The 24,904-nt window shown below is 39.9% G+C and overlaps 5 protein-coding genes across 6 annotated transcripts; all 5 read left to right on the top strand.

Annotated features, from left to right (window-relative positions):
- Nucleotides 1-1,199: 1,199 nt before the first annotated feature.
- On the top strand, nucleotides 1,200-2,900 carry LOC141808129 (claudin-10-like). 2 transcript variants are annotated; one of them, XM_074694511.1, is made up of 5 exons: nucleotides 1,200-1,419; nucleotides 2,096-2,257; nucleotides 2,331-2,412; nucleotides 2,495-2,599; nucleotides 2,744-2,900. In XM_074694511.1, the coding sequence occupies exons 1-5, from the start codon at nucleotides 1,200-1,202 to the stop codon at nucleotides 2,898-2,900; spliced, it is 726 nt and encodes a 241-aa protein (XP_074550612.1). The 2 variants fall into 2 exon arrangements, with proteins under 2 accessions (XP_074550612.1, XP_074550613.1); XM_074694512.1 differs by having other exon boundaries at nucleotides 2,750-2,900.
- Nucleotides 2,901-4,432: 1,532 nt separating this feature from the next.
- Nucleotides 4,433-5,945, top strand: LOC141808128 (claudin-10-like). The gene is made up of 5 exons (XM_074694510.1): nucleotides 4,433-4,664; nucleotides 5,100-5,261; nucleotides 5,350-5,437; nucleotides 5,535-5,642; nucleotides 5,750-5,945. Exons 1-5 carry the CDS (start codon nucleotides 4,433-4,435, stop codon nucleotides 5,943-5,945), a joined length of 786 nt encoding a protein of 261 aa, XP_074550611.1.
- A 2,870-nt stretch (nucleotides 5,946-8,815) lies between these two features.
- Nucleotides 8,816-10,079, top strand: LOC141808669 (claudin-10-like). Its single transcript, XM_074695342.1, has 5 exons — nucleotides 8,816-9,035; nucleotides 9,291-9,452; nucleotides 9,544-9,625; nucleotides 9,713-9,817; nucleotides 9,923-10,079. The coding sequence occupies exons 1-5, from the start codon at nucleotides 8,816-8,818 to the stop codon at nucleotides 10,077-10,079; spliced, it is 726 nt and encodes a 241-aa protein (XP_074551443.1).
- A 1,816-nt stretch (nucleotides 10,080-11,895) lies between these two features.
- Nucleotides 11,896-12,996, top strand: LOC141808131 (claudin-10-like). Its single transcript, XM_074694513.1, has 5 exons — nucleotides 11,896-12,130; nucleotides 12,206-12,367; nucleotides 12,443-12,524; nucleotides 12,607-12,714; nucleotides 12,804-12,996. Exons 1-5 carry the CDS (start codon nucleotides 11,899-11,901, stop codon nucleotides 12,994-12,996), a joined length of 777 nt encoding a protein of 258 aa, XP_074550614.1. The 5' UTR covers nucleotides 11,896-11,898.
- A 1,779-nt stretch (nucleotides 12,997-14,775) lies between these two features.
- On the top strand, nucleotides 14,776-23,742 carry dnajc3a (DnaJ (Hsp40) homolog, subfamily C, member 3a). Its single transcript, XM_074694807.1, has 12 exons — nucleotides 14,776-15,072; nucleotides 15,554-15,664; nucleotides 15,755-15,879; nucleotides 16,033-16,107; nucleotides 17,399-17,551; nucleotides 17,654-17,835; nucleotides 17,969-18,088; nucleotides 18,400-18,505; nucleotides 18,592-18,712; nucleotides 22,595-22,727; nucleotides 22,887-23,035; nucleotides 23,198-23,742. Exons 1-12 carry the CDS (start codon nucleotides 14,991-14,993, stop codon nucleotides 23,353-23,355), a joined length of 1,515 nt encoding a protein of 504 aa, XP_074550908.1. The 5' UTR covers nucleotides 14,776-14,990; the 3' UTR covers nucleotides 23,356-23,742.
- Nucleotides 23,743-24,904: the final 1,162 nt, after the last annotated feature.

Here is a 24,904-nt window from a genome sequence, read left to right on the forward strand (position 1 = left end):
TAACTCACTCACACTGTATCAATTGTAACTATAGTCTGAGCTAACTTTTCAAAAAGTTTGCAGCTGAGTGTTTTGAGAATCTCAGCTCCATCTGATGGTGGCAGCAGGATGAATACATTGTCTTTAGCCCAACTGGCCACCAGGTGGGGCTCCAACTCTCAGTACAGAAGCTTAATTAAACCCTCTTTGGGTGTGATTCACCTCCTGTTGGTTCTGTCTGTCACACATCCATTATAAATATTCAGTCATCATTTTTTAACTAGTTCATGTCAACTCTCTACAACAAAGCAGCACGTTGGTCTCTCCTTCCAAGCATCCAACACGTCAGAGTTAATGTGCTGTTAATAAATTATAAAACCTGCTATTTTTGGTCTTCAAGGAAGGTCAAGCACTCTTGTGTTTTTGTCCCCTGTGAAGATAAGGGGGACAGATGTGACACATTTACAGCAGAGTGTCCTCCTAAAGCTTGTACCTGTTTCAAGCTCCATATGGACAGTTTAGGTCATGGATGAGAGAAATAAAAACACTGTACCAGTGGTTCATATGGCCTCCACGTACAGTTCCTGTCTGGAGGATTGTTAGTTTAACCTACCCTTGAGTGTGAATGGTTGGAACATTGACACCATTAACTTTTTACAAGTTCATTCATTAATAATTCATCACACCTCAGAGGAAATTCCCTGTGTCCAAAACATCTTACATTGTTTAAAGTTTTTCTTCCTAAGAAGAAGCCTTCCTAAGAGCCTTTTTTTTAAATATTTTTTCTTCTATCAGACTTTTTGGGTGTATAGAAATATCTGAGTGGTAAAGAGGACTTTGTTCCAATGACAGATTTTTTTAAAAATCACATAAAAGAGAGCGAACCCCCTAAGTTGGTTTGATTTTTAACGTCATTACTGATGTCACCATGTATCTTTCATCCTTTATGACTTTGAGTCCCAGTGACGTGTCCTGTGTGAGTGGGTGGCAGACACAGGTTAGTTCACTGACCACCTGTTGATGTTTAAGGCCAAACTCCTCCCTGCAGCATATAAGAATTCACAAAACATTAACAATCAATCACAGCCCATCCATTCAACTTACAAGTGTGGAGCCTGGCTGCATTTTTAACAAGCTTCACTAACGTTGATCAGTTTTGGGTTAGCTTACTAACTTATTTAGTCATCATCACAGCAGTGTGACGGACTCCTCTCTGCAGAATGAGCGGCATGTTTCAGGAGATCTTTGCCTTTATACTATCAACCTCTGGATGGGTGCTTGTTAGTTCCACGTTGCCGACAGATTACTGGAAGGTGTCTTCACTTGACGGGACAGTCATCACAACAGCTACCTACTGGTCCAATCTTTGGAAAACCTGTGTGACTGATTCAACTGGAGTCTCCAACTGCAAAGACTTTCCCTCGTTGCTGGCACTGGATGGTCAGCTCTTTTTACCCTTCGTTGTGGATTCTTTATTTCTCTTCCTCTGCTTCTTTTTTGATCTTTAGATTAAATTTGGTCGACTAGATCAAATTTATTTTATCTTTTGTTAGCATCTCAGCTACATAGTATACATTTATGCCTTTTTCCCTTTCATTCAACTGCTTTGTGATTAGACTGATGCTGATTCTTCTGCTTTTTGGAAATCTGTAATAATTCTTCAACCTAAGGTTCTTCTCTCTCTGAAAACTAGGAATATTTAATGTTATCATCACTGTTTCTCAGGACTAATACAATGTCTTCAATAATTTATCTCCAAATACTGTCAGTTTTTAGCCTTTGTTCTCAAAGCTACAAATCGATTTAAAGGTGATTTACTGGACCCTCAGGCTGTTCCCTCAACGGCTGATTTGTTTCAGGGGGTTACTTCCTTGGTTAATATTTGCCACATCTGACTGTGAAGTTTTATTCCAAAATGGTCCTAACATGACCACTTAATACTTGAAAGTGCTCAGTTAACACCTGACAATTTGTATTTTTTTCCTTATGTGTTCAAATCGGTCACAAGGTCAATAACTCATTGACCACTCATGGTATGCAAAAGGGGGTTAAATGGTATGCAAAAGCACAGAGCAGAGACACTATGGTTGAGTTAACGTCAAATCTATGTTTGCAGGATACATCCAAGCATGCAGGGGCCTGATGATCGCAGCCATCTGTCTTGGTTTTTTTGGGTCCATATTCGCCCTGGTTGGGATGAAATGCACCAAAATTGGAGGAACTGACAGAAGCAAAGCCAGGATTGCCTGCTTTGCTGGTGTAAATTTCATTTTAAGTGGTGAGTATGGGGAAAATTTCTGCAAACTACTTGTGATGTAGTGATGTATTTCTAAAGCTTCTTGTTCCCTCAGGCTTGTGCTCCCTGTCAGCGTGCTCCCTCTATGCACACAGGATAACATCAGAATTTTTCGACCCAATGTTTGTTGCACAAAAGTAAGAATCATGTTGCTACTTGGGTAGGAGTATTTCAATATGACTCAACCTTTTAAGCCAACCTGGTTGTTTATGTCTGTAGGTATGAACTGGGAGCTGCTCTCTTCATTGGTTGGGGAGGTTCGATTCTCTGTATCCTAGGAGGGAGCATCCTTTGCTGCTCCATCTCAGATGCTTTCTCCAAAAGGTTGGCATGAGTAACACAAACTATGTTTACATTAAACAGAAAATACAGATTGTAAAAAGGTCAGCCTGGTGTACGGCTCAATTTCCCTGAGTCACAAAAGGAGCTCGATGTGTGATGATGGATGTATTTTCTTTTTGTTTACAGCCACAGTCAGGCTAACTATATCTACAAAGGTGCAGCCTCACATTCTCACATCTCCAACTACCCAAGAGGGCAGGCGAAGTCCATAAACCAGAGGCCGCCTCCAGAATACAGTAACTCCTCCAGGATTCAGCACTTTGATAAGAATGCTTATGTGTAAGGAATGTGAATGTCAGATGCTTGAAGTTGTAGATACTTTTGAGTATCATAGCGTGGATTCTCTCCTAAAAATAAAGCACATCAGGGTGTTGGTTTAGCTCAGTTGGTAGAGCAGGTGTCCCATGTACAGAGGACATAAGTCTTGATTCCTGGTCCTGCCAGGATTTGGTGCAGGTCATCCCTCTCTCTTTCTCTCTCATACTGTGTGATGATGATCATACAAAGGGAAAACACCCAAAAATCATCTTTAAAAAAGCAACTTGGGGTTAAAAAAAACATCAGAATTTGCTAGAATTTACTCAGAGGTCAACAGGAACTAAAGTTGAAAAATTTGCTTTTTTTTTTTTTTTTTTTTTATTGTCACGTGATACTGTTTACACTTTGATCTTAAGGGATTTAAATTCTGTATTGACCAGATTTGAATACCCCTGTACACTGGAAGTGATGAATTAAGTGTGTTATAGTTAAACAATGAAAATCAAGAACACTGGGTTCAAATGATCTAATTCTTGCACCATTTTGTAACTTTTTATAAAATGTCAGGATTGAATTTTTTGTCAGTTAATTTACTTTTTTAGAGTTGAATTTTTAACTTTTAGTCCCCGGTACATGCTGTAAATCTGTTATAACAACATGTAAAACTGTGCCAAAAATAGATTCTCTTGTTTTCTGTAACATAACCATTAACTTCAAGCAAACTTGTCAGGGACTGAAACAGGATTGATCTTGTTAATATGTTGGTAAGTTGTAAATTTGTTGCAAATGATCTTTTTTCAGATGTTGTCAGCGCAAGAAATAAAACAATTACGAAACTTTTGGATTCAACGTCTTTTTGGATTGTGTTGTTTCATCAGTAGATCATCGTCAGACCCTCCAATAGTCTGCTTTAATCTAAGTGTTGAAGACTTAATCAAGGCAGACTGACAGGCTGTGAACCATTATGACTGCACCTCTTAATGTTCTCAACATTTACGCCCTGGAACAGCCAATGTTTTGTCTCCGCAAAACCTGGACAACTGGTTGATCAGGCTAGGGCGGACAATTCTGTCCAAGCTGCTCAATCCTTGTGTAACTGTTGAACTGATACATGAATATTAACTTTCTTTTCATTTATTTTTGTGTTCTCTCTGTCCAGTCCTTTCTACTGAAAACCAATAACTTATAATCATGTCAAATATCACCTGAAAAAAAGTTGGGTTTTTTTCATCATAGGATTCGTGCTTTTGGATTTTGTGACTCCTTAAGAAGTCTAAATTTCCCCTCAGTGGAACTTCCCTCGTTGACATTATCTGCATTGCTGTAAACACCCCTCTTCCTGCCTCAGATGAAAAAAGGATAAAGGTTAGGGGGTGCAAATGATCTCAAGCCAGTGGCTCACTCCTACAGTTTACAGTAAACACTGCCGACAACTGCAGAGCCCTCATCAACACCTTCAGCACATGTCACAGGCACACGGTCATCCTGCGCCATCTCAGTCATCTGCTTTAGCGCTTCTCAGTGGACTTATCTGGCTTTTATTTCATGAGCTGAAAGATGAGGAAACGCCTGATTCAAATCTTTGCCTTCTTGATTTCATCCCTGGGATGGGTGTTTGTGCTGTGCACCATGGCCATGGACTTTTGGAGGATCACTCAAATAGGAGGACAAGGAGGCTCCTTCATTATCAAAGTGGCCTGGTACTGGTCCAACCTGTGGAAAGATTGTTTCACTGATTCCACGGCTGTGACCAACTGTCGAGACTTCCCTGTGCTTTGGAGTGTCGCAGGTAAGAGCTCAAAACTTAGCCACTGGACTTCAGCAATGATGTTTCTTTGTTAGTCTGTCACTCGGCATGGTTGGAAGATGTATGAAAGTTAAAAAAGTCACATCAAATTAAATTTATGATTATCTAAAATGTGTAAATTTTACAAAGCTTATTGTCTGTGGAATGAAAACCATAACTAGAGAGAAGGGCATTACGTGACTTGAACTTGAAGGTTTTCTTAAATGTCAAATTCCTTTGATTGGATTATGCCCTCATTTCTTAATCTGATGTCTTTCTACTATACATGTCTAGTAGGTTCAAATTCATTAAATTCAGGGTAAATTAATGAAGAGAGGAGCTAATACCTACCTTCTTCAACAATCTTGCCAGTGGTCTTCGTTTTTCTGTTGACTACTCTACATTCTACTCCGAACTTCTTCTTCCTGATTCCCACAGCTTATGTCCAGGGAGTGCGAGGCTTGCTAATGTGTGGGTTAACTCTCGGATTCTTCGCCGTGGTTCTTTGCTTCATTGGGATGGACTGCACGTACATTGGGGGAGCTGATAAAACCAAAGACAAAGTGCTTCTGGCAGGATCTGTGTTCCACATCGCTGGAGGTCGGTGCCAAAGCCCAAATGTTTCGGTAGATGACAGAAATGTTTTGCCTTCATTATTTCTCAGTATCAATGAAACTTCTGTGCACAGGTGTGTCAGATCTCGCTGCCTACTGCTTATACATCAACAGGATTGCTAGGACCACCTTTTCTGCACGTGTGGGGCCGGGAGTTTTACGGTAGAACTCATTACACTGATCTGCATTACTATACACTTTTGTTTTTACTTTATGTGTATAATGTATCATGACTTTCAGCTTGTTTCGTTTGATCCAGGTACGACCTGGGACCTCCCTTGTTTTTAGGACTGGTGGGTTGTTTTCTTATCTTTTTAGGGGCTGTGATGTACGCTGTGACGGTCTTCAGAGTATTCTGTCCTAAAAGGTATTTCAATCAGCTGACCCTTTTTTCTGCCATTGCTGAATATCCACCCAGTCACTGAATCTATTCAATCAATCTAATCTGAGTCTATTTCCTCTTTGGTCCAACAGTCAAGTGGTGTACGCCTATGGAGGTGGTACATACATGAACCCTCGCTCCAGAGGACGCACGCTGTACACCGGATACTACAGACCCGCAGGGCAGTATGCATCATACATGGGCTCAGGGCGATCCAGCAGCTCCAAGATCTCCAAGCTTTCTCAGACAACACCAACTAAAAATTCACTGAGAGATGCATTTGTGTAGTTACTCAAAGCTCTTTTTTGTATACAGTTTTTTTTTTTGTTGTTGTTTTGACAAAAACATACAGATAGAAACAGACAGTCGCTCAGATCTGCATATCTTAGATGATTTCATTCTGTGATAGTAAAACACTTCCTTCTCTGTAATTCCTGTTTTCATTAACTTTGGTCATAATCTCATCTGTGTAAAATAGGTTGTCATGTGTTTACTTTGAGTTAACCTTGTGATTCAACTTAAGAGTGTATTAAAACTAATGCCAGTGAATTGCCCAGGATTTGAATAAACCTTTGTACATATAATGGTTTTGGTGTCTCTCACGCCTCTGAGAAGCAATAGGCCGCTTTGCTGCCAAAGCATACTGGAAACAAACTAAATAAGACTGGTGCATTCCCCAGTAATCCCCCATCATATATTTCAAGACAGCAGCAGTACATTTTGTCCTTGTATCACCCCATTTTTTTTTCTTTGTATCTAAAAGTGGGAAAAAGTGGAAGAACAGAAAAGCCACTATAGGGATCCTTGTTTGACGCTATGAAACTGAAATAAGGCCCAAGTTCATGTGTCAATGTCTGTATCAGAGTTTGAGAAAACACCGTCAATAATCCACCCTCTCATTAGCTGATGCTCGCTAAAGTTCATGCACTTGCACTTAACTATTAGCCCCATTGTGTTAAGTACTACTGTTATTTAACGGGTGGTTGTTTGTTTGAAGGGGTTCAGTTTAATTCTAAGAGACTGAACAGGAGATATGACTTCACTGCTTGTTTTTAGACTGATCCACTGAGAGCTGTCAGCTGCTTTATGACACACACAGTGTTGGTAAGGGTGCATTTGATTTATTCACTCAGTCTGCCCTGTTTGTCGAGGAGCTACTGTGGGGGAGCTTAATTCTTCAGGATAGGGCATTAATTTCAAAGGCAAACTCTGTGTTATTTATTGTGTTGTAATATAATGACCATATTTTAAGTTCTAATATTACTCCTACAGGGTATATGCTGAAATCCTGAGGTTAAATTCAATACCTTTTAAGACTTTTTAAAAAACCTTTTAAAAAGTCTTAAGATCTTATCGCCACTTTAAGCTGTTGTTAGCAACCAATCTTTGACAGTTGTAGTTTGTATTTTAACATAAATGAGGTAAGCTGAGAAGGAATAAAGCTTGAAAGAATAAATGAAACTAAAGGCAGGTTAATTCCCATTCCCATTCCCACAAAAAGTAACAGAAGTTATTCAAGGCCAACTTGGAGAAAAAAAACAAGACTTTATTTCACCATTGTCAAAATTTAGGACATGTGGTTGAAATTGTGTCATTTGCTTTCTATCAGCGTTACATATGGACAGCTACTAAACTACTATACAAACTGAGTTTTTTGTCACATTAGCCTACGGATATGTTGGGCTGCAAGCGCTACATATAGCGCACGCCTCACAAAATTACAGTAGCGCTACGTAACTGTATTGATAAATACCTTATCTTGTCGTGCTGCATCCAGTAAAAAGGTGATTTGAACAAAGAACATTTGTTCCAAAACAACTGAGATCAGGGGTAGCTGGGGGGAGCTTTCTCTAAATCGTAAGAATCCAAGATCCCAGGTTGTCAAAAGTCTGAGAAATTTTCTCAGGAGGCTTGAGAAACTCTTATGATCTAGAGAGAAATATTTTGAGATGCTAAAGCTTCTTCTAGATCCTCACGATGGTCTGTGATGAGTGTGACGAGCAGAATGATCGTCCAATTACCAGGTGTGGTTATTTTTGAAGGTTCAGACCCTGAAAACATTTTCCAGCCAGGTGGACTATTTCCGTGGTGGATATATGGAACTGTCTGTCTGGCGTGTCAGGTTAGTTTGTAACAGTCGCAAGGAGGAAAATAAATATTCATGGATACGTTTGGAGTCAAAGCTTGAATACCAATAAAATTTAATATCTCATAACATTACGATTAAGACTTTTTAATACTTTTTAAGGGCCTAAATTTTTCAACAGCTGATTTATCAACTTTTGATACCTTTTAGGACCCTGTGGACACCCTGTCCTAAATCTAAAGATAATTAACCCAGTTATGTCAGTCAGACAAAAGAATCAATTCTTTGAGGGAGCAGTGAAATGACAAGCATCTGGGAAAAAAAACAAAAAACTATCTGCTGTGGTTTCTTGAATGTGAATCTTTGCTCTGATTTTGTGAACAAAAGTCTTAAAAATATCACAACCTGAATCATAAATCCAAAGAGTCACTGAATAGGTGTATGCCTTATAATATCTGAACAGTCAACAAATCCTGAAGATAGTAGATATATTAGTCGACCACCAAAATGGTCGTTGGTTGAAGCCCCAGTGAAGAGGCTTAAGCCCCGCCTCAACTCTGCCTCCTAGAGTCCAGCATTTCCAGACTACGCCCAGATGTTTTACAGTCAATGATTTGGTCACGTTGCAAATGTAAATAAAATGTGTTTGCTAAATAAAAGTTATTACTGTAAACACTCACTTGCAGCATTAGCAGTTTCTTCTTATGTAAGGAAATCTCTCATCCTATCAATGGAAGATGATCTCAAGTGAAAAAAATCATGTGATGCTAATGATCTACCCGCTTAATTTCAATTAATTCACAAGCCTCATAAATTAAATTGTTTCTTTTGTTTTCCTTGATGGGGCAACAGCATCTCCAGAGGTTGAACATGTGACAATGTTTGTTTTCATCAAGCCCTTATCAACTCTTGGCACGTTTAGCCCGCAGTAATGTTATCCTTATAAAAACTGATGATACAGTGCTGGGATCAGTGCATTTTGTGTTTAGGCCCCGCTAGCTGGGTTTGGCCCGTTATCAATTATCTGCATCATTTATAGAAAAATACTTCTACTACTACTACTTCTTGCAGCATGAAGACCATGTTTCTGGAGATCTTTGCCTTTGTTTTAACCACTGCAGGGTGGATACTCATCTGCTCCACCATGCCAACCGAAATCTGGAAGATTGCTACATTAGAGGGTATAGTCCTCGGCTCAGCTCTCATTACGTCTAACCTTTGGAAAGACTGTGTTGGTGATTCGACCGGGGTCACTGACTGCAAAAACTTTCCCTCTATGTTGGCACTGGATGGTAAATTATAATTTTTTTAATCATTATTTTTGTTCTCTGCCTGTTTCCTGACTTTTCATGATTTTTTTTTTTTTTGTGCTTGGATAAAATTTCTTTTACATTCAATGTTATTTTTTTCCACATGTTAAAGTCAGACAGACTGCTGTTATTTTTGTTGAGAAATGCTCATTTGTCTACAGTTTTAAGGTCCTCTTGCTGCCTTTTCTCTCTTCCCACAGGTTTACAAAAAAGTAACTCTCAACTAAATGTTAACAGGTCACATTCAGACGTGCCGCGGACTGATGATCACAGCCATCTGTCTTGGTTTTTTTGGCTCCTTATTTGCCATGTTTGGGATGAAATGCACTAAAATTGGGGGAACCGACAGAAGCAAAGCCAGGACCGCCTTCGTTGCTGGTGTGACTTTTGTTCTTGGTGGTAAGCATTACGTTTATTATTATTATTATTTTTGTTAATAGAATTTTTAATACAAAATGTGTCATTTAATTTTTTTTCTGTTTTTTCTCAGGCTTGTGCTCACTCTTAGCTTGTTCCCTTTATGCACACAAGATAACAACAGAATATTTTGACCCAAAATTTGTTGACGTCAAGTAAGAACAGTTTCGACCCAGAGATAAGTATGGAAAGTTCTTAAGAAAATGAAAAAATATGTGTAAACTTTCAGTTTCTGTTAATAGATATGACTTCGGAGTTGGTCTCTTTGTTGGCTGGGGAGGTTCCGTCCTCTCTATCGCCGGAGGAGGCATTTTCTGCTTCTCTATTTTATGTGCCACCCCCAAAAGGTTTGTATTAATATTACTAAGAAGACGTGTTTAGTAAACAGACTGAGCTACATCATTAATCAATTTCCCTGAATTACAAAAGATGTATTTTCTGTCTCTTTGCAGCTACAGTCAGAGTAGTGACATCAAAGAAAGTGCTGTCTCACATCCTCACATCTTCTCAAATCCAAGAGGGCAGGAAGTGTCGGAAAAGAAGTGGTCACTTACAGACTACAGCAGCTTTGACAAGATTAAGATCACGGAGAACAATTCACATGTGTGACAAATATGACTGTCATTTTTTAACAAAAAGAAGAAAAGCAGCAAAATCTTATGAGCTGTTGTTCAATTCTATTACATCTTGCATGGTTTGAGTTAAATTAGCATATTCTCCAAAGGTGTTTGACTTTCAACTTTGTAATTCTATTCCTGAATATAAAAGTGTTTAAGTTCACTCTAAAGTGATCATTTCAGATGCTAGAATGTAATTTTATTATTTTTTTTACAGGGGTTATGTTTTACTTTACTTAACCCGCATGTGCTTTTTTTTTATCTGTATGACAACATTAAAACAATATCTAAGACAGAATTTGTTGTTTTCTTTGCATTGTTTTTCAAAAATGGCCCCATCTTGTCATTGTCACCCCTGGCAATGAATCTGTGTTGCAAAGATGGAAGAAAAGGATCCTTGCTCACAAAGTGAAATATTAAAGAATTAGAGTTTTTAGCAGACAGCTTTGTGTTATGACACACACACACACACACACACACACACACACACACACACACACACACACACACACACACACACACACACACACCTCGTCCTAAGAAGACCTCACAAGAGTGTTTGTGCTGTACACAAGCTAAACAGATATATCTTCATTACAGTAAAGGTTGTTATAAAAATAGCCTCAACAGCAAGTTCATCAGGGCAGCCTGACTCTGGTACTTGAACTTGTCTGTTTCAGTTCTAGTCCACCTCATTTAATTGAAATACTAACTAATACTGTAAAGTATCTGTGAATGTATTATAAAATAAAAATTTGAATAAATAAATAAAATCTTACATCCTGCATTGTGCAAAGAAGAACAGAAATAATTAATCAATGCATACAAGAAACAAGTAACAAATCAAAAGACTGCAACAATTATAGTTTGGTCATGTAGTTCAATGGACAGTAAAGATGTTTGTAAATCAAACGTCACGAATGGATAAAAATCTGAGAAAAATGTATGGCCAGGGTTTATCCCTCCTAGGGATGGGTACCTTTCACATTTGAAACAATGGTACTAATGCCCGGTACCTGGCAATTGGTATCGGTACTTAACGGTACCACTTTCTGCTACTTTTGTGTTTGTTTTTGTGGTGTGGTGTGATAAATATAAATTTGCTTAAAAATAAAATCTCAAAGTTTTTCAATTTAATATACTTATTTTTTCCATGTATAAACTTGCAATGTTGTTTTCATGTCCAGCATAGAAAATCGCCAACTTTACCCCTTCCTTACAGTCACAAGGATGCGTCTAGGTACCTTAACATGTTACCTTTTGATTTTATGTAAAAAGGTACTCAATACTACAGACAGAATTTGGTTGGTAAAAGTACCAAATTCAGTACCTTTCCCTAATGCTTCCACACATGAACGGAACTCTGAATCTTCTTTGGGTGAAAAATAAACAAAAAAAAAAACTGACACCCTTGCATTACCTGACACTAATAAATTACTAAATGGAAAACACCAGACCAGTTAAAAGGACATATCCCATGTCAAAGTGTGTGCTGATCTGTTACTCTCCATTTTGTATTTATTTCTTCATACTTCCATCAAATCAACAACAAACATTGATCCTATGCCGAGCGGCTCTTGTGTCACACTAACAACAAACACTACTGAAGTGACCTTTCGGAAACAAGAGACTCAGTTCAGGGCAAAACATGTGATGATGTACACCCAACCCCTTCATCCTCTCCTGTGTTTTTAGTTGGTTGTTCAATCTGCTTTGAGGACGAGACAGAACTTCTTCTCAGTGGACTGTACTGAACAGACTGACGCCCTACAGACTTTACTCTGAATATCTTTTACCGTCTTGAGGCAACCATGAGTTACAGGACTGTGGTGATGTACATGGAGATCGGCTGCTTTGTGGTTTGTGTGTGTGGATGGATTCTGGTCTGCTCTACGATGCCCACTGAGATCTGGACTTGGTCTGAGGTAGACAGCATAGTCCTGACTACTTCAAACTATTTCTCTAACTTGTGGAAGGACTGTATATCAGATTCAACCGGAGTATCAGACTGCAAAGGGATCCCGTCAATGCTGGCACTGCACTGTAAGTAGACTGAGATTACTGGCACAGTTGCATGTTTCAACTGTAACGTTTGCTAATGTTGTTACTCTCCAACAGGGGAAATTCACTTCTGTCGTGCACTCATCATTATCTCCATTATATTGTCTTTCTTTGGGTCAATTCTGGTCTTGGTGGGGATGAAATGCACTAAGATTGGAGGTACAGAACTTGCTAATGCAAGGGTAACCTTTGCTGGGGGGATGAACTATCTTATCGGAGGTAAGAATGACTCAATTTCAGTGACACCACTTCATTTTGGATACATTTGTTAATGATATGTGCCTGATTTTTCAGGGATGTGTTCCATGGTTGCATTCTCTTATTATGGAAACAAAATTAGAGCAGAATTTCAAGATCCTTTGTTCAAAGCTCAAAAGTAGGTAAATTAAAGACATTTACCTTTTTTTGTGAATCATAAAGTTTAAGATGACTGAGTGTGGTTTTATTTTCATTGTCAGGTTTGAAATAGGCGTTGGTGTCTTCATAGGCTGGGCAGGCTCTACCTTACTTGTTGTTGGAGGCCTTATTTACAGTATCTTTGCAGGCCGGGAAGGGTGCCAATCAAGGTATGAAAGCAGCCATTTTACCCTTGAGATTTTCCTCTGACATCATACAGAAAGAATAAACATCCATTTCTTCGATCCAAACCACACAGCACTGAAACATATCCCGCCTACCAGTTCCCCGGTGCCTACACGGCTGTTCCAGCGAAAAAGAGCATTATATCATCCATTCCCACGGAGATCAGTGAAGGCAGGAAAACAAGGACCAGCAGTGGCAGCAGAGCCAGCACTGTCTCCGCCATCACCAGTACCACCAAGTCCTCAGCTTCAAATGAATATGTCTGACCTCTTTTGCAAGGTGGAAATCATCGTGAGAATTTTGGTCAATAAAATAGCTGCTTTGTTTCCATATGTAAGATAATTGTTAAAAATATGTTTAAGCATTTCAAGGCAGTTTGAAAAATTGTGTTTTGATCAGCTGTAGCTGTATTATTGTTGAACTAGTCTTGTACTGAATACTTGTCTATATATTTTTTTTTCTAATCTCTAATCATCTTTTGCTCTGAAATTAGGCAAGAAAGAATATTTTGAATTGTTATAAGTGTATGAATTAAGATCTTATGTGTAGTCAAATAAAGGATCACATGATACATATATGAGATTGATGAATGAAAATTAGTTTGTCATGTTATGAAAAAAGTAATTTGAACTGTGTTTTTAAGAGTAAATTATTTTAGGGGATGATGGTTGTGGCCTTATAGAATTGATCCCAAATTAAAGAACTCTTTGATCACATCACATGAAATCACAAAACTTTGTTTTAGTAGTATTGAATAGAATAGAATAGAATAGAATAGAATAGAATAGAATAGAATAGAATAGAAAGTATTTTATTAAGCCCTGAAGGGAAATCCAGAGTCACAGCATGCACCAAATAGAAAAATAATGTCCATCAGAGACAACAGTGCCTTGGTAAGTTTATCTTTCTAATTTCAGTAACAGGAATTGAGGTTTATAAGGTTTACAACAAGTAGGAATTAGGAATGGTTAAGTCTAGTGTCTCATGTCTTACTAAATGTCTATCATCTATCATGATGACATCCATGGATTTATACATACATTTATTTTCAGCTTTGTCTTTGTTTCATATGATATTTTTGTGTGTTAGCTGCTGCAGCCAGATTACATCTAAATAACTGAATATTTAGTCATCCATAGGCCAAAGGCAACCCTAGACATTGGGGCCCTCCAAGTACTACTATTTACTGAGGTAGATAAAGTACTTAAAGTCCTCTCCAAGGATTATTATCATATAACAAGTAATCATCTCAACACTTTTAGTGTAATTGATAGGAAAATTAATCAGCATTTAATATAGTTTACCACTGTAATACTTACATCTTTGTGATGAAAAATGTCACACATATCACTCTACGCTTCATCTCTGTGCTTACTGCATGCCCCTCGGCTGCCACTGACAGAAGTGCTGCTGTCGAGAACACACATTCGATGTCACAGTGAAAAAGTTTGCTAGCTTTGGTAGTTTTAATTTAAAAAAGTTTAACTTTCCTCTAGCCTTCTCCTCTTCTCCGCTCCACTGGGTTAACGTAACTTAATTTTTTCCCGGGACCGCGCCAAAAAAGTTTGTTTTGTTTAAGTCTTCCTGAATCACCGTCTGCACGTGCGCAGTACCATGGAATAGTTCATTGCATGAGAAGGGAGGGGGGAGCGGTCGAATTGATCATGATAGATTGAGCATTATGATTTATTTTTAAGCTTGTGGGTTCAGACAGAAACAATGATATTTTCTTTAAACCTAAGAAAACTTTATTCATCAGTTTTTATGAGACGTCTTGGGGTCCCAGGCAACTGCTTGTGTTTATCTATGGTAAATCCGCCCCCAATCCAGTCCAATCCAACCCTTTGTGCATTATTACGTTGTAAATACTGGAGAAAAAAAGGCAAACACACACACACACACACACACACACACACACACACACACACACACACACACACACACACACACACACACACACACACACACACACACACACAGTCTTGTGCTGCCGTGGCTCCTCTCTGTTGAACCAGCTGAGTTGGGCGGCGTTAAACAGCCAAAGCAGCCAATCACATCCCCCCACGACCGGTAGGTTAAGCTCGCTGTTCTACTCTGACTGGAAAAAGCAGAGAGGCAGTGCTGACAAGCCTCTGACAGCCTCTGGACAAGCAGTCCACACATGGGACTTTTGAGAATTAGGTGAAACATCACTTGAAACAGCATAGGCTGACGTTTGTCGGACTTCACAAGAAAGGCGCTGTCCCATGCAACTCTAACCATGGTGTCCCTGGACCATGTTGCCCACAAAATCCTTTCTTTCGTGCCATATGTGCTCGTTTTGATTGATATGAGATATGAAGGTAAGAAACATACGTGGTTGCTTTAGGCTTGTGGAGCTTGTGACAGCTTTTAACTACTTAATGTTACCATTGACGAGCTACAACTTTGACAGTCTGCTTGTAGCAACAAAATGTCACTTATCTCAGAGATAACGTTAGCTAGCGAATCAATAACTCTTGGCTAACGTCAAGCTAATAAAGATACGGTTATGGGAAGAGGGACACATGAACTGCCTGACTTAAAAAATAGTTTATACCAGTTTGTTGAAAGCTTAACGTGGAGTTTAAACTGCAGACATTACTTTGGTGAAAGCTAAGCTAACGTCAACATACAACTTAAGTAGCGCTTAACAGCTAACTAGCTTTCAGTTACTCTTCAAAGTCCTGAAACTAATTTCACCAACGAGCTGTGATCCACTGTTGGTCGGCAAATAATGTGAATAAAATCACTGTCAATTATCAGTCCGTGGGATTAGTTTGAAGTGTTGCTGATGTTTCCCAGGAGTGAAATGTGGCAGGGATGGCAGCGTGGACAACCATATGGAGATGGGGAAGAAGCTGCTCGCTGCGGGACAGCTGGCTGATGCCCTCTCTCATTTCCACGCTGCTGTGGGTAAGTGACAGGGACAGGCAGAATTGTAAAGGGATGATTCTTTGCTTCAAAAAAATGCATGTCATATTTTCTTTATGTACTTTTGATTAGACGGAGATCCCAAGAACTACATGGCCTACTACAGGAGAGCTACAGTGTTTCTTGCTATGGGAAAGTCAAAGTCTGCACTGCCTGATCTGAGCAGAGTTATTGAACTCAAACCAGACTTCACATCTGTGAGTAAGAAAAAGCAGCTAAATGCGCATGTAATACAATTTGCATAGTTTAAATAAACACAAGCTTGGGAAATGTGTCTCTGTTGACAGGTGTGATAAGTCAACATTTACTATCTTGTGCACAAAAAAGAACTTTCTCTCTGCTCTTTACAGGCAAGACTGCAAAGAGGAAATCTCCTTCTGAAGCAGGGCAGACTGGATGAAGCAGAAAGTGACTTTAAGAGAGTGGTAAGCAACAATATACTCAGTTTTAACCATATTTATGTTAGTAGAGCAGGGTTCACCAGGAGATGTCACTGTTGATTCATTAGAAATTGCATGAAAACTGGGCCAGAATGATGATTGAGATAAAGAATACTGTTAAATAATTAATAGTTTAGCTGTGTATGTAACAAGGACAAACACTGAAGCTTGCGCAAACATTTTCTATTATTTGAATATGAATTTATTTACTTGATAGGGTTGAAGCAGTTTAACATAGTTCATAACAAAGCATGAAACTGATGTGCTGCACAGAGTTTATAGCGAGTGCTAATTTCCAACTCTTGTCCTTATTTGGGCCTTTAAGTAATTAGATCTTAAAATGTGCATTTACCTGCAATAAAATGGCAAAAAATACAGGATAACAGTAAAATAAAAAAACACACCAACCTAACAACAAATTCCCAGTTTAAACAGGAAATTAAAAACAATGAACTTTGAGCAATGCAGTTTTAAAACACTCACACAAGACATACATTTATTGAAATACCTTCAGTTTCTTTTAAAAAAGCTGTATCCCCATGTGAGTTAGTAATTTTGGTGAAAGTCAGGCTCCTCTTCTGTCAGGGAGAGGGTGTAAATATCTCTACAAGCTTTCTGTCAGCGACTGAGACCAGTTTAATGTTCTCTTCTGAGAGCATCAAAGGAACAGAGTTCAAGTTGTAATATTGCATCGTGCTTCCTGCATCCATTTTCAGTGAAACAAGGAGCTGCTTTTCCAGCAGAGTCCAACAGGCATCGAGACAGTTTTTCTTTATTTATTTTCACTGGCAACACTTTGCTGGTGTAATGTCAGCCAGTCTGGCCAGAGGTGCTGCTCTTCTGCTGCCTCAGCAGTCCTCAATGTTAGCCGAGTGTAGTGCATTACATTTAATGCATTACGCTCTCTCCTCCATTGAGCCCTGAAACACTTACCCAGGCCTGTTGGTAATGGATGTGTGGTTGGATGAGATGCTCTTGTGAATACAACGACCTCTGTGATGAGGGTGATGTAAATGTCGTGGGTTTAGGGAAGGGTAAGCACTGCTGCTGCCACAATAGTTAAGGCTTTCAAGTGGCACAATTGCCAGAAGGACCTCTTCAGTAAAATAGAACTCATACTGAACAAGTATGGTGAAGAACTAAATCCAATTACTTTGAGTATACTTTTATCTTTTGCTCATATTTCAAACGCCTCAGGCTCTGCTATCATTATATTTTTTCTACTTAAATTATCACCTTAAGTGTAAGTGTAATGCTTTGTCATGCAATTTTACAGCTGAAGTCCAACCCCAGTGACAAAGAGGAAAAAGAAGCCCAGAGTCAGCTGACGAAGTCGGATGAAATTCAGAGACTTGTGGCTCAGGCGCGCAGCAGCTACGACAACAAGGACTATGTGACAGCCGCTGCTGTGCTCGACACTATCATTGAGGTATGACATCCACCCCCACCTCGTTTAACTGCAATTATTACATCCTCAGTGTTATCACTGCAGCGTTTGTATATTGTAAGAGACATTGTTCATCTGTTACAGACCTGTGTTTGGGATGTGACCTCTCGTGAGATGCGAGCAGAGTGTTTTATTCAAATGGGAGAGATGGGGAAGGCCATCAGCGATCTCAAAGCGGCCTCCAAGTTGAAGAATGACAACACGCAGGCTTTCTACAAACTCAGCACCATTTACTACAATCTTGGGGACCATGAGATGTCACTCAAGTAAGACATATGCAGCATCCGAAGCAGACACGATGACCAGATGTAAAAAAAAAGGAAGTGGAGTTTGAAATATGAAAATAAAAAATGAAATTTGTCGTCTGTGTTGACACCCCTCTTCTCGTCTGATCTGCAGCGAGGTGCGTGAATGCCTGAAGCTCGATCCTGATCACAAGCAGTGTTACAGCCATTACAAACAGGTCAAGAAGCTCAACAAACAGATCCAGGCTGGAGAGGAGCTCATCCAAGAGCAGAGGTGTGTGTGTATTCCTGTGTGTGTTGTATAGTGAATACACAATGACATCCGCTGAATATGAAGGATTGCATCAGCTGTAAAATGACTGCGTCCTCACCCCCCGGCATCTCTCACAAACAGGCATACAAATCCTATTTTTGTGTGAATGGATGTCACATCATATTTGACACACGTACGATTCCATATTCAAAAAACTAAACGGAGAAAAACAAGTGTGCTACGTCTGTGGGTGCAATCATCCATGATGCTGTTTGCTTCACTGATGGTGTGGCCGTGTTGTTCAAACTGGTTCCCACTTCCTGTTCTTTTAGGTACGAAGATGCAGTGAGTAAATTCGAAGCAGTGATGAAGACTGAGCCCAATGTGCTTCATTTCTCTCTCCTGGCCAAGCAGCGAATCTGCCATGCTCTCACACAGGTAACACTCCCCTCTGCTGCTTTGGTTGTAAATCAAGAGGTGATCCATTAGAGAATCATTTTGTGTTTCCTGTGTGTCGTAAACAGGCCCAGCAGGGGAGCAGAGCCATCCAGGTGTGCAGCGAAGTCCTCCAATCAGATCCTGAGAATGTGAATGTGCTGAAGGACAGAGCTGAGGCCTATCTACAAGAGGAGCAGTATGAGGAAGGTAAGATGCAGCTGGAGCTGGTTAAAATCCGGAGTGTCTCCTTTATTCTCTGCTATTGCAGAGGTCTAACACAAGGGGCCCTTGTAACACCACAAACATCCTCGGCGATGGCGTTTAAAGCGCCGATGACACATCAAATAAGGATCTGACCATCACATTATTTCACAGCTGCACTTGAGTGAATCTCTTTAAGTCTGCCAGACAAGAAATGTTCAAAATGTAAACATCAAAGGCATCATAACATGAGGGGGAAGCTCTCATCCAATTACATTGTGTCTCATTTAACACAATCTCTCTGTTCAGCTTTAAATCTATTCTGACTTTGAATTTGAATACACACAATGGAGACTAAACGTAGATAAATTCTGCAAGGGTTTCCATATCTAATCTAGTTAAAGCATATGACTTCTGTGTCTAAAGCCTGAAATAGGAAATGTGATTTGTCAGATCAAGTAAAATCAGAGTAAGGTGTGGAGCAGAGTGTGTGTGAGAGGGAAATGCCAGATGTAGAGCTGTCCTGCATTTCTGGCTCAAATTATGCAGATTTTTTTTTGTTTTATCAAGCTTAAAGCCATTCCTGGGTGGCAGTGCCAACACACACTCACACACACACACACACACACACACACACACACACACACACACACACACACACACACACACACACACACACACAGAGCACTTACTATCTCCATAAAGCCTTTTGCTGGCCGAAGGGGGATTAGTCTGAAACAACGGTCTCTGCTCTGTGTTGTCAAATGTCAGAAGTGCAGAGATGGCAGATGGTGAAATCCACAGGAATAGACCGTGTTCCAGCGATCATCTCACCTGCCACCTGATGTTCTGCTTCCACCCTTCAAACAACCTGTGGATATTTTTGTCAACATCTCTGCCTACGTTTTATATTTATCTGTCAATTAAGGTGGAAATTCAGTGTAAACCAACCAACAACACCTCTCAGTGTGTGTGTGTGTTTACAGATCAGGGATGCAAAATCTGAGCGCTGGTTCTTATGGAATAATTTTCACTCCAGCTGCTTGGTGCTGAACAAACTGGAAAGCTCACACCTTTCATGCTCACTATGACTATTAATCGGACTGTCAGATTAACACTGATCAAGAAAAATCATCAAATTCAGAATCCAACATAAAGAAATATGAAACTCTGAAACATTGAAAGGCTTCATATTGATATTTGAAGTTCCCTTTTCCACCCACATGATTTCCATGTTTCAGTGCTCCAGGCTCAAACACACCTATTGATTCACACCTGAAAGATAAAAAAACACCCTGTCATGTTATGACTCATAAGTAAACACTGTGATGCACACTTTTTAATGGGATTTTTTTTTCACAGCTTGCTGCTAATTGAGGCTTAAATCATGCTAACCACAGTGGATTGAATGTGTGCGTGTGTGACTACAGTTTGATTATGACTGTGTGTGTGTTGTGGATTTTAGGGAACACAGGATGACAGCAAGTAATGTCCTGGAAGGCAGATGGCTGTAGAGGTAGTTAACTCTTTAGGATGAAGAGACGTTCAAGTCTTTAAATGAAAATCTGAGTATTGTCCAGTCAACGTGTCTGATGGTAAAAGACTCAGGAAGAAGTCAGTTTATTAATCTGGCGGACACGGGAACCAAGGATCTTAGGTTAGTCGGTTAGCTTAATGCGGCTAATGTTGGTAGCAAAGGCTGTATAAAACATTGACCTTGTCTCTAGGGCGTCACCCGTCTGTTCCTGAAACAGTTAAATGAAGCTAATCTGTGGACGCAGCCACATTTGTTACAACACCAGCTGTAGGTTTCCTTTCTAACAGCTACAGGATGCCTGTCAGTCACATGACCTGAGCTGTGTCTCTGAATGGACAATCAAACAATCCTAATACCTTCTAAACCACTGAGTTAGAAAAAAATTCACTCACCGTACAGTGTGTGCAATTATCGTTATAGACCCAAGCTGTTTTTTGAACCAGGCTGTGAATATGCTTTTTAATGCCGTTAAAGTCAGTTTTTTTGGCTGGGTGTGTATGTGACTTAAAGTGATACTCGGGGATGGAACAAGTTGGGTCCTATCACAAGGTTTAGGGCAGAAATTACCCCTACAGCAGTGTTTTTGTGCAGCAGAAGCCCAGGGCGCACGCACCAAACACCCCCTCCCTGCTCGTCTGCCGGTTTCCTCTGCACTTAGACGGGGCCAATTTTACTTGACCAAAAACACAAATAAACGGACTCCCACTGAAAAAGTCAGATATCGGTCTGCATTCATGCTTTGTTTAGAGAATTTTCAGTGCGTTACTTTCACACAAAAACACCGCTAAATAAGGCTCTAGCTCTCATCGTGTCGTAAAACGGTGCTATCTCCGCTGCAGAGCCACAGCTGGCTACGAGACGCTCGCTGCTTGGTGTATCAGTCTGCGTGCAGCGTGCCAGATATAAACAAACACAGGTAGTCTGCCAGGACGAAGTGACACGATGAGAACTAGAGCCTTATTTTGCTGTGTTCTTGTGTGAAAGTAACGCACTGAAAATTCTCTAAATAAAGCGTGAATGCAGACCAATATCATACTTTTTTGGTGGGAGTCTGTTTATTTGTGTCTTTGGTCAAGTAAAAATTGGCCCCTTCTGAGAACAGAGGAAACCGGCAGAGGAGCAGGGAGGGGGTGTTTGGTGCGTGCGCTCTTGGCTTCTGCTGCACAAAAACACTGCTGTAGGTGTAATTTCTGCCCTAAACCTTGTGATATGACCCAACTTGTTCCATCCCGGAGTATCACTTTAAGGTCTTTCTTTAGGCAGCCTCTAGCTGATTCTCGATGAACAGCAACTTTTAGCACTTTAGGCTTTATTTCTACTAACCAAATGTATCCCCTTGGTTGATAGAGCTAGCATCACTAGCTTTTACTCTGATTTTAACATTTTATTTTAAAAAAACTCGAAATGTGCCAACACTGACTCGTTTAAAGGTTAAAACCAAGACAGTTTACACCAAACAGGTCACCAAACAGCAGCTCTCGCAGGTAAGGAAGGAGTCGCAGCATGTTTTTACAAAAGAAACTGTAACTGTAAATAAAGCTGTCACACTCATCTGAAGAAGGCTTTGAGATATTACAATAAACAGCTGTTGGTGATTTTCAAAGAAGAAAATAACTGATGTGTTATGATGGTTTTATATCACGTTACACCTCAAAGAAGTGACAGACACAAAAGTCAACAAGCATTGCAACATCAGATAAAAGAACAACAAAGGAGAGGGAATAAAGCTCCATACCTGGATTCAATTCCTTTACTTTATCATTAAAGTCTCCAATGTTTCAGATGAGACCAAAAAAAGACACAATGAAACCGACATTAACCCCACCCACACACCTCTCGCAGCAGGTCAGGCCCTCAGTAATAACATCCTGAACCTGAGCAGAGCTGGAGCATGTTGTCATAACATGGCATGAACACATCAGTGAGAGGAGAGGAGAGGTCAGACCACATGCGGGCTGTTAAATTGTCAGAACCCATGGGTGTTAAAGTACCTGAGTGCACCTCAGAGCGTAAACAAGCTTCAAAGCGGTGAAACGTGTGCTCACTAACAACCTGGAGACGCTGCAGCAGGATCTGAAGGGGCTGAGGTGAGCTTCTTCAATAAAGTGGACGAAAACTAGTAAATCTGATGAGAAAAATTAACTTTAGTCTTCTGACCTATGCATATTCTTGTGCACTTGTTTGGTTGAACATCCAAATGAAGGCTCAGAAACGAAACACAGGAAGCACAACAGGGTCTTGAGCCGATGTTATTTCCATCCTCGGAATGTCTTTAAGCCTGGTACTTCACTTCCCATTAGCTGCTGCCGACGGGGAAGCAATACTGATCGTGTCTTGCTGTTTTTTTCCAGCCATCAAGGACTATGAGACTGCAGGAAAACACAGCGAGAATGACCGTCAGATAAAAGAAGGCCTGGAGAGAGCTCAACGACTTCTCAAACAGTCTCAGAAGAGGGATTATTACAAGATCCTGGGAGTCAAGAGGTAGCGCTATTTTTTCTTCACTTCTGTAGTTTTATTCATGATAGAAGTTTGTTGGTACTGCAGTGTGAAATCAAGTTGAATCACACAAATATTTTGAATCACGTCTTATGTTGATAGGACAGCTGCGTCAGTCTCAAAATTTTCTTTCCGTTGTCGCAGAACGGCCCAGAAAAAAGAGATCATTAAAGCCTACAGGAAGCTCGCACAGCAGTGGCACCCAGACAACTTCCAGGATCCAGAGGAAAAGAAGAAGGCAGAGAAGAAGTTTATTGACATCGCTCAAGCCAAAGAGGTCCTCACTGACCCAGGTGAGGAGAGTTTAGTCTGCAGAGTCAGTGGAAAAGTTTGCTGAGAGTCTGTAAATGTCAGAGCTCTGAGGGGCACAGGGAACACATCAGAAGCTGCCTGAGTTATTCTTAAGGATGTCAGGATTTGTAAATCTGTTCTGACTTTTTGCTTTATTCTTTCAGAGATGAGAACAAAGTTTGACCACGGAGAAGACCCGATGGATCCAGAGAGCCAGCAGGGTCACCATCATCACCAACACTTCCACGGAGGCTTCCATGGCTTCCAGGGCTTCAACCCGTTTGGCTCAGGACCCTTTAACTTTAAATTCAATTTCAACTGAGGAAGCCGGACTCTGGCACAGCTGGAGACTTTCTATTTTCCTCCCTATTTAAAGGGAGGCGGTGTCACTAGCATCAGGAATGTGAGGCACAGCAGTGTGTCTCATGGAGCAAATTGTGACTTTGATTCAGTGACTTTAATTAAAGATGCATCCTCGTCAAATAATACAACTTTTTATTCCGTTTGTGGAAAAGATCTGTTGCTGTGCTAACAAATACCTGCAATGTGTGAAGAAGCTTTTATCTGTTGGGTGTAAGCGGTTCATCTTACACTTCAATCCTTTCTCTCTATTGACTCTGCAATTCACATCCATTCGTAAGATTCAATTTGTACATAGGTACAGTATTATTTTTATATGAATGGACTTTTTCTGAACTGTAAATAAAGACTATTTATGTATGTGAAAATGAAGCGAGAATCTGGGGTGTTGAGTGCTTTTGCATCATTTAGAGCAGGGATCTGCAACCTTTACTTTACTATAAAGGGGCCATTTTGCTTCATCTCACTTGGATTCATGTCGATCCTGAGCCACAAAACCCACTTAGTCTTCCCCAAAAGCCATAGGTGTATACAATTTTAATCAGTTAAAATATATTCAATATATATCCAGATAAAGGTGTTTTCTTTAATTATGAAATTATCGAACTTCAAAAAGCAGATTCGAATTTGATAACATAGCCTATATTGATAATGTCGCTCTACTCGTTAGTTTTACCTCTTCCAAGGAGGTTATGCTTTTGGGAGTTTGTCAGTTTGTCTGTGAACAACAGAACTCAAAAAGTTACAAACGGATCTTGACGAAATGCTCAGAAGATGTTCAAAATGGGATAAGGAAGAAGTGATTAAATTTTGGAGGTGATCCGGATCACCGTCTGGATCCAGGATTTTTGTAAAGGATTCTTTATCATTGTGAGATAGGGCCGTTTTCACCATATGTGTATATAACTCCACCATAAATGGTTGGATTGCTTTGCAAAACAATACAAGACAAGGTCACCATAATTTCTGACAGATGTAAAAGTACGATTCATAAATGGCACTGACACAGTTCTTTTCTGTGGTTAAAAAAAAAAAAATCCTTTCAGTAACAACCAAGAAGTAATGGAATCCACCTCTGATGTTTTACTGTAAACATTTATTCCTTGGACCAGACAGTAATACAAACATCTATTTGACACGTCACAGTGAACAGCAGGTGACTTCAGAGCAAACCTCCTGCACCCACGTTTACGACTTAAGACAGAAAAAAAAAACTACAGTTGGCTTCATTTGAGCAGCAACACTCATCTTATTCCTGAGACAAAAACTCTGGTCCATTATGGAATTCAAATTGAAAAATACTCCTTTAAAATGAAATGCAGGGAGGCTGAATGTACAAAAGCCATTAAGTTCTAAGACACAGTTATGAATGAAAACAAGTGAAATGATTTTCCAGCAAATAAAGCTCTGAATAGTTCAGATGCTTGCTACAAAAAAGGCAAAGTTGGCATGCAGATGTAGGCTCAGCTATGAATGGATTTGTCTTTCCAGGCATGATCAAACAAACACTA

The sequence above is a fragment of the Halichoeres trimaculatus genome, unplaced genomic scaffold (assembly GCF_033239565.1).
Source record: "Halichoeres trimaculatus isolate MK-OKI-2021-1 unplaced genomic scaffold, fHalTri1.1 fHalTri1_scaffold_19, whole genome shotgun sequence".
Taxonomy (NCBI): domain Eukaryota; kingdom Metazoa; phylum Chordata; class Actinopteri; order Labriformes; family Labridae; genus Halichoeres; species Halichoeres trimaculatus.